The sequence below is a fragment of the Electrophorus electricus genome, chromosome 3, assembly GCF_013358815.1.
Source record: "Electrophorus electricus isolate fEleEle1 chromosome 3, fEleEle1.pri, whole genome shotgun sequence".
Taxonomy (NCBI): domain Eukaryota; kingdom Metazoa; phylum Chordata; class Actinopteri; order Gymnotiformes; family Gymnotidae; genus Electrophorus; species Electrophorus electricus.
The window spans coordinates 28,210,001-28,222,500 of NC_049537.1; the positions used below are offsets into that span (position 1 = coordinate 28,210,001).

Consider the following 12,500-nt stretch of genomic DNA (forward strand, 5'->3'; position numbering starts at 1 on the left):
GCAAAATGAAAAGTTCACAGCTGCCAGCCAGAGCGAACGCAGACACGTGCGGTCCAGGTCGAGTGTCACGCTTGGCTACTTTGACTCATCCCGTGACGTGGCCTTTTTAGAAAAAATAATTTTCATAACATTTCGAGCCGATTGCCACGATGAGCCTCTTTGGCACAAGAAGGACCCTCGAGTGACAGACTGGACAGGACGGGACGTGCCCGTTTCTCCATGGACCACGCGAAATGCTAAGCTGTCCTTTTCTCGGCAGGTTTCACCCTGAAATCCCATCACAGGTCTTGTTGTGCTTCCGCCCTGTCGCCCATCCTGACATCGCGCGCAAGAACCGGCGAACGTATGTTCAATTAGGCTGCTTGATTTCCCCTGGGCGTGCGCTTCTCTTTAAAACGCGCTATTAGCGTAGCTCTCCCTCAGAGCCACTCACACCCAAGGCTGGACCGACCTGCGTGGAGTTCGGGGAACGGCGTGGCGCGGCACGTCACATCCTGTGGGTATGCCGGGAGAGGCCGCGCTCGCCACCCTGACCGAACACAGCACGTCGTGCTGTCGGCTTCAAAGCAGCTCCCTGCTTTGTCGTCGAGGAGAGGAAGAGAGTGAACGTCTCACGTGACGTAGTGGAAATGAGGTTGTGAGGGCGGCATGGGGCCCAGCGGGGCGCGGCGCAGCCATCGTCCCCAAACGTGAGGGAGAAATGTTGGGAAGGTTCCCGCGCTTTACTCACACACGTCTCACCCCAAGGCCGCCACTCACCCCGGACTTCTCATCAAAGATCTTGATTCCTCCGAAGGAGACGGTGAGAAAGACCTTCTGCTTGTGTTCTCCTTTAGAGCGCGCTGAGGCTGCGATTCCCTGCAGACAGAAACACACACACACACACACACACACACACACACACACACACACACACACACACACACACACAGCCACACACACACACACACACACACACACACACACACACACACAGCCACACACACACACACAGCCACACACACACACACACACACACACAGCCACACACAGCCACACACAGCCACACACAGCCACACACACACACACACACACACGTGAAGCCATTAGGGAAGAAGGAACAGAGCAGGAAGTGTAGCCCTGTAACACTGTCCTCTGGAAAGAAAAGTACAGTTTGCTGGTTCTGTGTCGGGGAGTTTGTGATTGGACAATATTCAAGGTCTGTGTGTGTGTGTATGTGTGTGTGTGTGTGTGTGTGTGTGTGTGTGCACGCTTGTGCTTTTGCGATCACATCATGTCCTGTACATGTATGCATGTGTACATTGCACATACGTGGACGAAGACAACTTCCCATGGCCTTTAGTTTCAATATTTATCAATTACAAGTATCAAGTAGAAATTAAATGTGTGTGTGTGTGTGTGTGTGCGTGTGTGTGTGTGTGTGCGCGTGTGTGTGTGTGGTGCAACAGTATGGGCGGTGGACACATCTGCTGGCCCCGAGGGCCAAACTTCAGAAGCTCCCCCCAGGGAGTGCTGCTTCCTTCCCCATCGCCACAGTAACTGCCATCAACCTATCAAACAGGCTTCGTCCTTCACATCTCATTCACGTTCATGGTGAGCACGGCGGTTACTCACCAGTGTGCATTCACGAATGCGAGAGGCAGAGAATTCATCAAAAAGTGAACCAAAAGTAAACAAAACAAAACGTAAAAACATTCAATAAAAAGTATTGAGCATGCACGTGTTTGTGTGAACTCTTCATGAGTGTGTGTGTGTGCTAGCAAGCCAGTAGTTGATCTAAAAGTTTCTTTTTTAACTAGCTTGGGGCCCCCCTACAATGTGACTGTCTCCCTCCTGCTCCGACGTTCAGTACTGGAGCACTGAGATCAACCTTCTATTCATCCGTGCAGGCCTGAGCGCCTGCTGCAGAAGATACGCGATATCTTTGTTATTTACACGTCAGGAGATGCAGCAGCGCGTGTGCAGGAAGCACCACCGAAAAAGGCTGGGGTGGGGGTGGGGCATCTAGCAGCTGCGCTCCATGGTGAGGAATATCCGGCTCTGGAGAGGAGAGCGATTCTTCTGCCTGACACCACAGGAGAAACACGCGTGGACACTTGGGTCAGGGTGCGTGTCATCGGCAGGAAGGTGGAAAAACAGGAGAGTCCAGAGAAGCATGAAATGCAGGATGACGTGGTTAAAGGTTTAAATAGTGTTTGAAATGGTAACACACGCTGAGTTGAGTGTATGCTGGAGGAGTGTGTGTATGTGTGTGTGTGTGTGTGTGTGCATGCTTGGGTGAGTGCATGTTGAGAGAGAGAGAAAGAGAGAGAGAGAGAGAGAGATTAGGAATGATAACGCAGGGTCGTTAGTTTACTAAAGAGTGAAGGATTGTGGGAATATTGGTATAGATTAGCTGTCCACATGAGCGAGTGGGTAAAGAGCTCTGATCAATGGCTGTTGGCTTCTGTTCCAGTTAAACCAGCATGCAAAGCAGGAGGAGCAGGTCCAGTCCCAGAGACACGCCAGCACTGCAGGTATCCGAGGACGTGCCACTGTTGCCGGGGACTAATGTTGCATTTGTTGTAGAATTGACAAAATAATGTCACATTGTTCTCAAAAATGTAAAGTGTAATTTTAAAAAATTGGCTTTATTTCTGTTTCTGCTACACATGCGCAGGTGCTCATATGCGCACACACACACACACACACACACACTCTGGCAATGGTGACTGGTATTTACAAGGCTCATTAACCCAGATGATGGATGTAGGGTGTGCACAATCATTCACTATATGACTAGTTATGCACACGCACACACACACCCACACACACATCCACCCACACCTTTAGTTTCATCATTGAATCCTGGCAGAGTTTGTCCCCTCTTGCGGCAGTGACCTCATCAATGCCGATGAGCTTGGCCTTGTAGCGGACACCATCCCCTTTGAAGCGCTTTATCAGAACAGCCTCACTGCGGTCCTGGCCTGAGGAGGGAGAGAGAGAGAGAGCGAGGGAGAGAGAGAGGGGAACCATCGCATGAGTACAACTACAGCACATAATGTCTCAAAAAACACCACTGTGCAGGCTGAGAGTCAATCGCACTTGTCAGTCGCATCTCTGCGTTATAATGAGTGAAACATGGAGGCTTGAAACATGCCCAATTCCAGCAAAGGAAAAAACAAACATACTTTGTCTAACAAGGTCACAGTCCAGGAGCTGGGGTGGCACTGTGCGCCACTACAGTTACGTCTGCTACGGTGCCACAGCACAGACACACAGGTGATCTGGAGGCACCTGTCAGGACCAGGTGATTCGCATAGTGAGTGCAGCGGTGAGTGAACTCTTCAGTGGGGAGGTTGAAGTGTGTGTGTGTGTGTGTGTGTGTGTGTGTGTGTGTGGAGGGTGCTTGTAAGCTATTCTCGCCAAAACAAATTGTGACAAAGTCAGAGAGAGAGGGAGAGAGAGGGAGAGGGAGAGGGGGAGAGAGAGAGAGAGAGAGAGAGAGAGAGAGAGAGAGAGAGAGAGAGAGCAGCAGTGCAGTACTCTGGCTTGGTCTGAAGTGATAGGAAGCAAAGAAGCTCAGCTCACACATCAAAGCAGAGCCAAACCAGCCAATCACAGATCAGAAAACAACCTCATTCCATCCCACTCCGAGGTCACGTAGGCTTTAATTGGCAAACTGGACGAACCAATCGATGAGATCCTAGAGGACGGAGACCAATTAACTCACTCATGCCCAGCAGAGCGGAGACAAACAGAGCCAATTAGTCCTAAGCCTCTAGAACCCCCCCCCCCCCACACACACACACACACAATAAATAAATATATATATATATATATATAGAGAGAGAGAGAGAGAGAGAGAGAGAGAGAGAGAGAGAGAGAGAGAGAGAGAGAGAGAGAGAGAGAGAGAGACACACACACACACACACACACACACACACATCTATTTCCCGGGGACTCAAAGCAAACACGGACACTTTTTCCTGGTTAATTGGCAGCCCTTGACGGGGGAGGTGGGAGCGGTCAGAGGCCAAAGGCTCTGTGGTCCTGCATGCAGGACGGTGAGGCGCTACTCCACACTCCATTTAAAGCCCAATTTCCCTCCAGACAGCTTGCACTCCATGCAGCTGAATATTAACACGTTAAACTCCATCAGCAGGATTTCGACAACTCCTGGCAATTCAGTCATAATGACTCTCACCCTTCTCTCTCTCTCTCTCACATTCTTTAACTGTGCCACAGCAGAGGCACGTGACATATTCACCACCTCAGCCCCCACAGGTGTCCACTTCACTCTCTCCCACTCTTGCTCTCTCTCACACACACACACACACACACACACACCCACACACTCTAAGCACTTGTATTGTTGCGGTATCAGTAGTGCTCTCCTGTTGACCTTGCTCTAACACACTCCTCAGTCTTATCTACCGTGGCTGCACACTGGCTGGTCTGGCCTTGGAAAATAAGCGATCAGGATGTCAGTAATGGAGCAAGGTGCAGCCGTGCTGAGAGACAGGCCCACGTGGCAACACTCCCTCCCCTCCACGAATAAAACACACCCAGCCATGGATCCAACTGGGCTGTGGGCTCACACAAACATCTGCTGAAAACAGTTCACATTTTCTATTATGACGTCATAACGAGGCCACACCCCAGGAAGTGGTGGGGCACCAATCACTGTTACCGTCTCAGACCGGGGGGTTCAGCAAGGTAAAACGGACGTCCTGGTACCGTTCGGAAAACCACCAGAAGTTTCCACGACAGCACCCAGTGAGGAGTCTGTGAGCGATATGCCATGACGCACGCTGCATGTTCTTCATGTGGTACTGATAAAATCTTACAACACAAAAACACAGGAACAAAAGGAGAGTGTTTAAATCAGTGTAATAAAAAAATGTGCTGGCAGCAGAGTGGAGTTGCACCACCCACACCCCCAACATCACCTACAACCCCAACATCACCTACACCAACCACACCCCCAACACTCCCTACACCTCCTACACCACCCACACCCCCAACATCACCTACACCACCCACACACCCAACACTCCCTACACCACCCACACCCCCAACATCACCCACAACCCCAACACCACCTACACCAACCACACCCCCAACACCACCCACACCCCAACATTCCCAACACCACCTACAATCCCAACACTCCCTACACCCCCTACAACACCCACACCTCAAACACTCCCTACACCACCCACACCCCCAACATCACCTACACCACCCACACCCCAACACTCCCTACACCGCCTATACCACCCACAGCCCCAACACCACTCAAACCCCCAACACCACCTACACCACCCACACCCCAACGCTCCCTACACCACCCACACCCCCCACATCACCTACACCCCCAACACTACCTACACGGTCCCTTTGCTCCTAACGTTGCTTTTACTGTTCATCACCTTCAGGCTCATTATTGAATGTCAACAACAACAATGATAACAACAATAACAACATCATCACACCGCCAACAGTGATAGTGCCAAGTATTTGAGAGCCATAATAGAAAGGAATTATTCCGACACACACACACACACACACTTTGTGCTATCCCATTCACTTAATCCCACACAGACACACACATACTTGTTCTCTCATTCACTTAAGTCCACACACACACATACACATTCACTTATTCACGCTTTCACTCACTCCTTTAAGTACTTTTAAAAGTACTAAAAAGCTGTAATCTCTTTTGCATTACAAAATGGACTTGGCAGAGACACTAATCTTCACAGAGAGAGAGAATGAGTGAGAGTGATGGCCAGAGAGACCAGAAGTAGTGAGTGTGATAGATGAGAGAGAGAGAGAAGAGAGAGAGAGACGATAACCTCCTCCCTCAGCAGAAACTGTCAACACAAAAAAAACAATTATTAGTGCATTTTAGAGTCTGTGAGTTAAATTTTAGCACTGGAACTAGAATCTAAAAAAGGAAAATATGTGTATGTGCAGGGGGGGGCGTTCCTATGTTCAGAGGGGGGAGTACTCAGGGTGGGGGGCGTTCCTATGTTCAGAGGGGGGAGTACTCAGGGTGGGGGGGTGTTCTTATGTTCAGAGGTGGGAGTACTCAGGGTGGGGGGTGTTCCTATGTTCAGAGGGGGGAGTACTCAGGGTGGGGGGTGTTCCTATGTTCAGAGGGAGAAGTACTCAGGGTGGGGGGCGTTCCTATGTTCAGAGGGGGGAGTACTCAGGGTGGGGGGCGTTCCTATGTTCAGAGGGGGGAGTACTCAGGGTGAGGGGCGTTCCTATGTTCAGAGGGGGAAGTACTCAGGGTGGGGGGGTGTTCCTATGTTCAGAGGTGGGAGTACTCAGGGTGGGGGGCGTTCCTATGTTCAGAGGGGGAAGTACTCAGGGTGGGGGGCGTTCCTATGTTCAGAGGGGGGAGTACTCAGGGTGGGGGGTGTTCCTATGTTCAGAGGGGGAAGTACTCAGGGTGGGGGGGTGTTCCTATGTTCAGAGGTGGGAGTACTCAGGGTGGGGGGGTGTTCCTATGTTCAGAGGTGGGAGTACTCAGGGTGGGGGGTGTTCCTATGTTCAGAGGGGGAAGTACTCAGGGTGGGGGGGTGTTCCTATGTTCAGAGGGAGAAGTACTCAGGGTGGGGGGCGTTCCTATGTTCAGAGGGGGGAGTACTCAGGGTGGGGGGCGTTCCTATGTTCAGAGGGGGGAGTACTCAGGGTGGGGGGGCGTTCCTATGTTCAGAGGTGGGAGTACTCAGGGTGGGGGGTGTTCCTATGTTCAGAGGGGGAAGTACTCAGGGTGGGGGGGTGTTCCTATGTTTAGAGGTGGGAGTACTCAGGGTGAGGGGCGTTCCTATGTTCAGAGGGGGGAGTACTCAGGGTGGGGGGCTTTCCTATGTTCAGAGGGGGGAGTGCTCAGGGTGGGGGGGTGTTCTTATGTTCAGAGGTGGGAGTACTCAGGGTGGGGGGCGTTCCTATGTTCAGAGGGGGAAGTACTCAGGGTGGGGGGGTGTTCCTTTGTTCAGAGGTGGGAGTACTCAGGGTGGGGGGGTGTTCCTTTGTTCAGAGGTGGGAGTACTCAGGGTGGGGGGGTGTTCCTTTGTTCAGAGGTGGGAGTACTCAGGGTGGGGGGGTGTTCCTTTGTCAGAGGGGGAAGTACTCAGGGTGGGGGGGCGTTCCTATGTTCAGAGGGGGGAGTACTCAGGGTGGGGGGCGTTCCTATGTTCAGAGGGGGGAGTACTCAGGGTGGGGGGCGTTCCTATGTTCAGAGGGGGGAGTACTCAGGGTGGGGGGCCTTCCTATGTTCAGAGAGGGGAGTACTCAGGGTGGGGGGGTGTTCCTATGTTTAGAGGTGGGAGTACTCAGGGTGGGGGGCGTTCCTATGTTCAGAGGGGGGAGTACTCAGGGTGGGGGGTGTTCCTATGTTCAGAGGGGGGAGTACTCAGGGTGGGGGGCGTTCCTATGTTCAGAGGGGGGAGTACTCAGGGTGGGGGGCGTTCCTATGTTCAGAGGGGGGAGTACTCAGGGTGGGGGGCGTTCCTATGTTCAGAGAGGGGAGTACTCAGGGTGGGGGGCGTTCCTATGTTCAGAGGGGGCAGTACTCAGACACGTGTCACTGAGCGATCTTTGCCCGGACTGTAATAAGCACCACAATTGCCATGAGTCCTAGACCAGACGGTGACTTTCAGTCACCATGGAGTGAGGGCATCAGGTAGCGCTTCCTTCCAGTTGAGGAGCCAGAGAAGAACCCTAGGTGAGCTGCAAACAAGGAGTTGTCTCTCTCTCTCTCAAACCACTGTCTGAACACACACGAAAGCCCAGGTCTTCCTTACTGGCATTTGGCAAAGCTTTGTAGACTGCACCTGAGACTTTGTCTGAAAGCCACCGGCACACAGGTACAATGAGACACCAGGAGAATAAGGGATATAACCTTAGAGAGCTTTCTCTCGCTCTCACACACACACACACACACACACACACAAAAGACTTTTCATTCTTACAACAACATTCCCTGTTTTATTATTGAATTAGGACTTCCTGTCTCAGCATCTGCGTCTGCGTCTCCCTGTCTGTCTCTGGCTGTTGTACTGTATGTTTCCGGGTTACTGGATGACCTTGCTTCTCCTCCATGTTCTCCATCTTCCTCAGCCTGGTTCCCTCGTCTCTTCCGGCTCAAAGATTCAAAGCACGGCTGTGCAACAGTGTCTTTACTCATGTAAAGCGGATTTAAAATTTCGAATTCATTAGACTTGAAGAGCGCAGTCAAATGCAAGGCAGGTCTGACACATCTTAGCCCCGCCCCCTTAAGCTGCAGTCAACCGGTCTGACACATCTCAGCCCCGCCCCCTCGAGCTTCAGTAAAAAGCCCTGACACATCTCAGCCTCACCCCCTTAAGCTGCAGTCAAAGGCCTGACACATCTCAGCCCCGCCCCCTCAAGCTGCAGTCTAAGGCTTGACACATTTCAGCCCCCGCCCCCTTGAGCTACAGTCAACCGGTCTGACACACCTCAGCCCTGCTCCCTAGAGCTGTAGTCAACCAGTCTGACACACCTCAGCCCCGCCCCCTCAACCTGCAGTCAAAGGCCTGACACATCTCAGCCCCGCCCCCTCAAGCTGCAGTCTAAGGCCTGACACATTTCAGCCCCCGCCCCCTTGAGCTACAGTCAACCGGTCTGACACACCTCAGCCCTGCTCCCTAGAGCTGCAGTCAACCAGTCTGACACACCTCAGCCCCGCCCCCTCAACCTGCAGTCAAAGGCCTGACACATCTCAGCCCTGCCCCTTTGAGCTGCAGTCAACCGATCTGAAACATCTCAGCCTCACCCCCTTAAGCTGCAGTCAAAGGCCTGACACATCTCAGCCCCGCCCCCTCAAGCTGCAGTCTAAGGCCTGACACATATCAGCCCTGCCCCCTTGAGCTACAGTCAACTGGTCTGACACACCTCAGCCCTGCCCCCTAGAGCTGCAGTCAACCAGTCTGACACACCTCAGCCTTAAGCTGCAGTCAAAGGCCTGACACATCTCAGCCCCGCCCCATCAAGCTGCAGTCTAAGGCCTGACACATTTCAGCCCCGCCCCCTTGAGCTGCAGTCAACCGGTCTGACACACCTCAGCCCCGCCCCCTAGAGCTGCAGTCAACCGGTCTGACACACCTCAGCCCCGCCCCCTTAAGATGCAGTCAAAGGCCTGACACATTTCAGCTCCGCCCCCTCGAGCTTCAGTCAACCAGTCTGACACATGCAGCCTATGACACACCATAGGTTGCAGTCTACTAGTCTGACACAGTTCAGCCACCGTGTACTGTTGTCCAACCGAACCACAGGGTTCACACACAGGATTACACAACACTGAAAAACCATGTCTAAAATTCCTGGTATCTGGAAGGTTGTTGTGCTGGGAGTTGCAATCATTCAACATGACATCAGACTACGTGGCAAGGACACCATCATCACAAAGCAGCCGATTAAAAAAAAAATTAGATCTCTGTCTGTCTCTCTCTCTGTGTCTCCAGCTCTCTCTGCATATCTGAAGCTAAACTGTCCATGTTGATGAATGTTCATGGAAGACTACAGGTTATTAGTCTAGAAGCATATTAATCAGCTGTGGTGTGAGTGCGTGTGTGTTATCAATCATTTCTTCACAACTTCATATGAGTACCTAAGATCTAATGCCACTGTTTAATATCATCGTAAATCATTACGTTTGCATAACTCTGTGTGTGTGTGTGTGTGTGTGTGTGTGTGTGTGTGTGTGTGTGTGTGTGTGTGTGAGAGAGAGAGAGAGAGAAGGTTTGTGTTATGTATAAGTATGTGTGTGTGCTTGTACTCCTGATTGCTACAGTGAAATTATACACAAATCCTTTAAGGACACACAGATGCAAGAGATAATGAGAGACAGGCAGAGCTAGACAGACAGAGAGAGCTAGACAGGCAGAGTTAGACAGGCAGAGCTAGACAGGCAGAGAGAGCTAGACAGACAGAGCTAGACAGGCAGAGAGAGCTAGACAGACAGGCAGAGCTAGACAGACAGGCAGAGCTAGACAGACAGGCAGAGCTAGACAGGCAGAGCTAGACAGGCAGAGAGAGCTAGACAGGCAGAGAGAGCTAGACAGGCAGAGCTACACAGGCAGAGTTAGACAGGCAGAGTTAGACAGGCAGAGCTAGACAGGCAGAGAGAGCTAGACAGACAGAGCTAGACAGACAGGCAGAGAGAGCTAGACAGACAGAGCTAGACAGGCAGAGAGAGCTAGACAGACAGGCAGAGCTAGACAGGCAGAGCTAGACAGACAGGCAGAGCTAGACAGGCAGAGCTAGACAGACAGGCAGAGCTAGACAGGCAGAGCTAGACAGACAGGCAGAGCTAGACAGACAGAGCTAGACAGACAGGCAGAGCTAGACAGACAGAGCTAGACAGACAGGCAGAGCTAGACAGGGAGAGCTAGACAGACAGGCAGAGCTAGACAGACAGGCAGAGCTAGACAGACAGGCAGAGCTAGACAGAGAGAGCTAGACAGGCAGAGCTAGACAGGCAGAGTTAGACAGGCAGAGAGAAAGACAGTCACTGTCCTCGCTACAGTAGCCCCTCTGTCAGTTCACTCATTCAGCACATTTATCAGAAAGAAGCTTTAAAACAGGCGACAACCTTTATCTGACTCATCATGCAAGCAGCACTGTGTCTGCTCACCTCCCCAGGGCCTCCACCACAGCACTCGAGGGCCTGAGCAACACCATGTGTCTGGGATGGGGATGGTGTGAGTGTAGCGGAAGAGAGCCAGAGAGAGAGAGAGAGAGAGAGAGAGAGAGAGAGAGAGAGAGAGAGAGAGAGAGAGGAGAGAGAGAGAGAGAGAGAGAGAGAGGAGAAAGGGGAGAGAGAGGAGAGAGAGAGGGGAGAGAGAGAGAGAGAGAGGAGAGAGAGGAGAAAGGGGAGAGAGAGAGGAGAGAGGGGAGAGAGAGGAGAGAGGTGAGAGAGGGGAGAGGGGAGGAATAGGATAAGGCCAGCAAGTGGAGGAGTAATAAAAGTCTTAGGGAGACTCTGCAGTATTAAATGACCCAGACAGACCTGCACACACACACACACACACACACTCACGCACACGCACACACACACACACACACACACACACACACACACACACACACACACACTTTTATACCATTTCCTGGTGTGGGATCACAGTCACATTCACACACACACGTCATCAAATGGCTTCAAGGTTTAAGGAAGAATTAATTCAGGGAGAGAGACAGGCAGAGAGATGGGGAGAGAGAGAGAGAGAGAGACAGGCAGAGAGACGGGGAGAGAGAGAGACAGGCAGAGAGACGGGGAGAGAGAGAGACAGGCAGAGAGACGGGGAGAGAGAGACAGGCAGAGAGATGGAAAGAAAGACAGGTAGAGAGATGGGGAGAGAGACAGGGAAGGAGAGACAGGCAGAGAGACGGGCAGAGAGAGGGAGAGAGACGGGCAGAGAGAGGGAGAGAGAGAGGCAGAGAGAGACAGACAGAGATGAGGAGAGGGAGAGAGAGAGACAGGCAGAGATGGGGAGAGAGAGACAGGCAGAGAGACAAGGAGAGAGAGAGACGGACAGAGAGACAAACAGAGAGAGGGAGAGAGACGGAGAGGGAGAGACTCATTCATCCTGCTGTAACTAACCCTTTCCTGTTGCTGCTGTAACCCTGCTACGCACTTCAGGGAGGAGAGAAAATAAAGCAAATACTCCTTGCAGGCAGACAAGGTCAGTCCTCCGTACTGTGGAAAACAGACACAGTAACCACGGCAGACTGGCTGTTCCTGTGTTCCTTTCGTTTTTTTTGTGCGTCTGTATTACGTTTAATGCCGTTCTGGATTTAGTGTGCCTGCCGTCTCACACACGGATACGCGGTGTGATTTGTCGGACGTGGCCGTCGGGCACTCTGAGATGTGGATCTTCTCTATGCCCTTCTCAGGCAGGTGAGAAGACACCTCACCACAGAGCTGCACTTCCTTCTGCTTCTTCTCTTCCCTGTGTTGTGGATTTTTAAAACGTCCACGACGCATTTGTTTAAGGAAGAAATACACAGAGGCTCTGACGCAGCGGCGCGCGTTAGCCAAGGCTGCTGTGGAGACTCTTTATAAGAAGGAGCTCTGATAAGTGACAAGTGATGTGTCAATCACCACGGCAAACCACACCCCCCGCCCCGAGGCACTGCCCACGGCGACCCTGACCTGAGCTACTTACAAACGCCTACCCATCAACCACCCCCATCGCCCCCGCACACACACACACACACACACACACACACACACACACACACACACACACACACACACACCTATCTCTGTGCTGTCACTACGGAATGCTGTCTCATTCAGCACCATGTCACTACAACCTTAACCAGAGCCAGTAGGACTCTTTAAAGTTCCCTAATCCTGCACCCAAACCACATCCAATAGATCTCAGGTCTCAGGGTCCCGGGATCTCAGGATCCAAAAAGGTTTCATTTCAAATATTCATAACCACAAAAAAATTAAACAAAGCAATACCCCTGTAAGC

At 51.9% G+C, this 12,500-nt stretch overlaps 1 protein-coding gene across 5 annotated transcripts in view; it reads right to left on the minus strand.

Annotated features, from left to right (window-relative positions):
- The window catches only part of dab1a (DAB adaptor protein 1a), a 153,172-nt gene that overhangs the window by 29,029 nt on the left and 111,643 nt on the right, over positions 1–12,500 (minus strand). For all 5 annotated transcript variants that reach the window (XM_035524747.1, XM_035524752.1, XM_035524749.1 and 2 more), the window contains 2 exons: positions 2,827–2,966; positions 760–858 (listed from right to left, as the gene is read on the minus strand). In XM_035524747.1, coding sequence (XP_035380640.1) covers positions 760–858; positions 2,827–2,966 — 239 coding nt within the window. The remainder of the gene's footprint in view (positions 1–759; positions 859–2,826; positions 2,967–12,500) is intronic.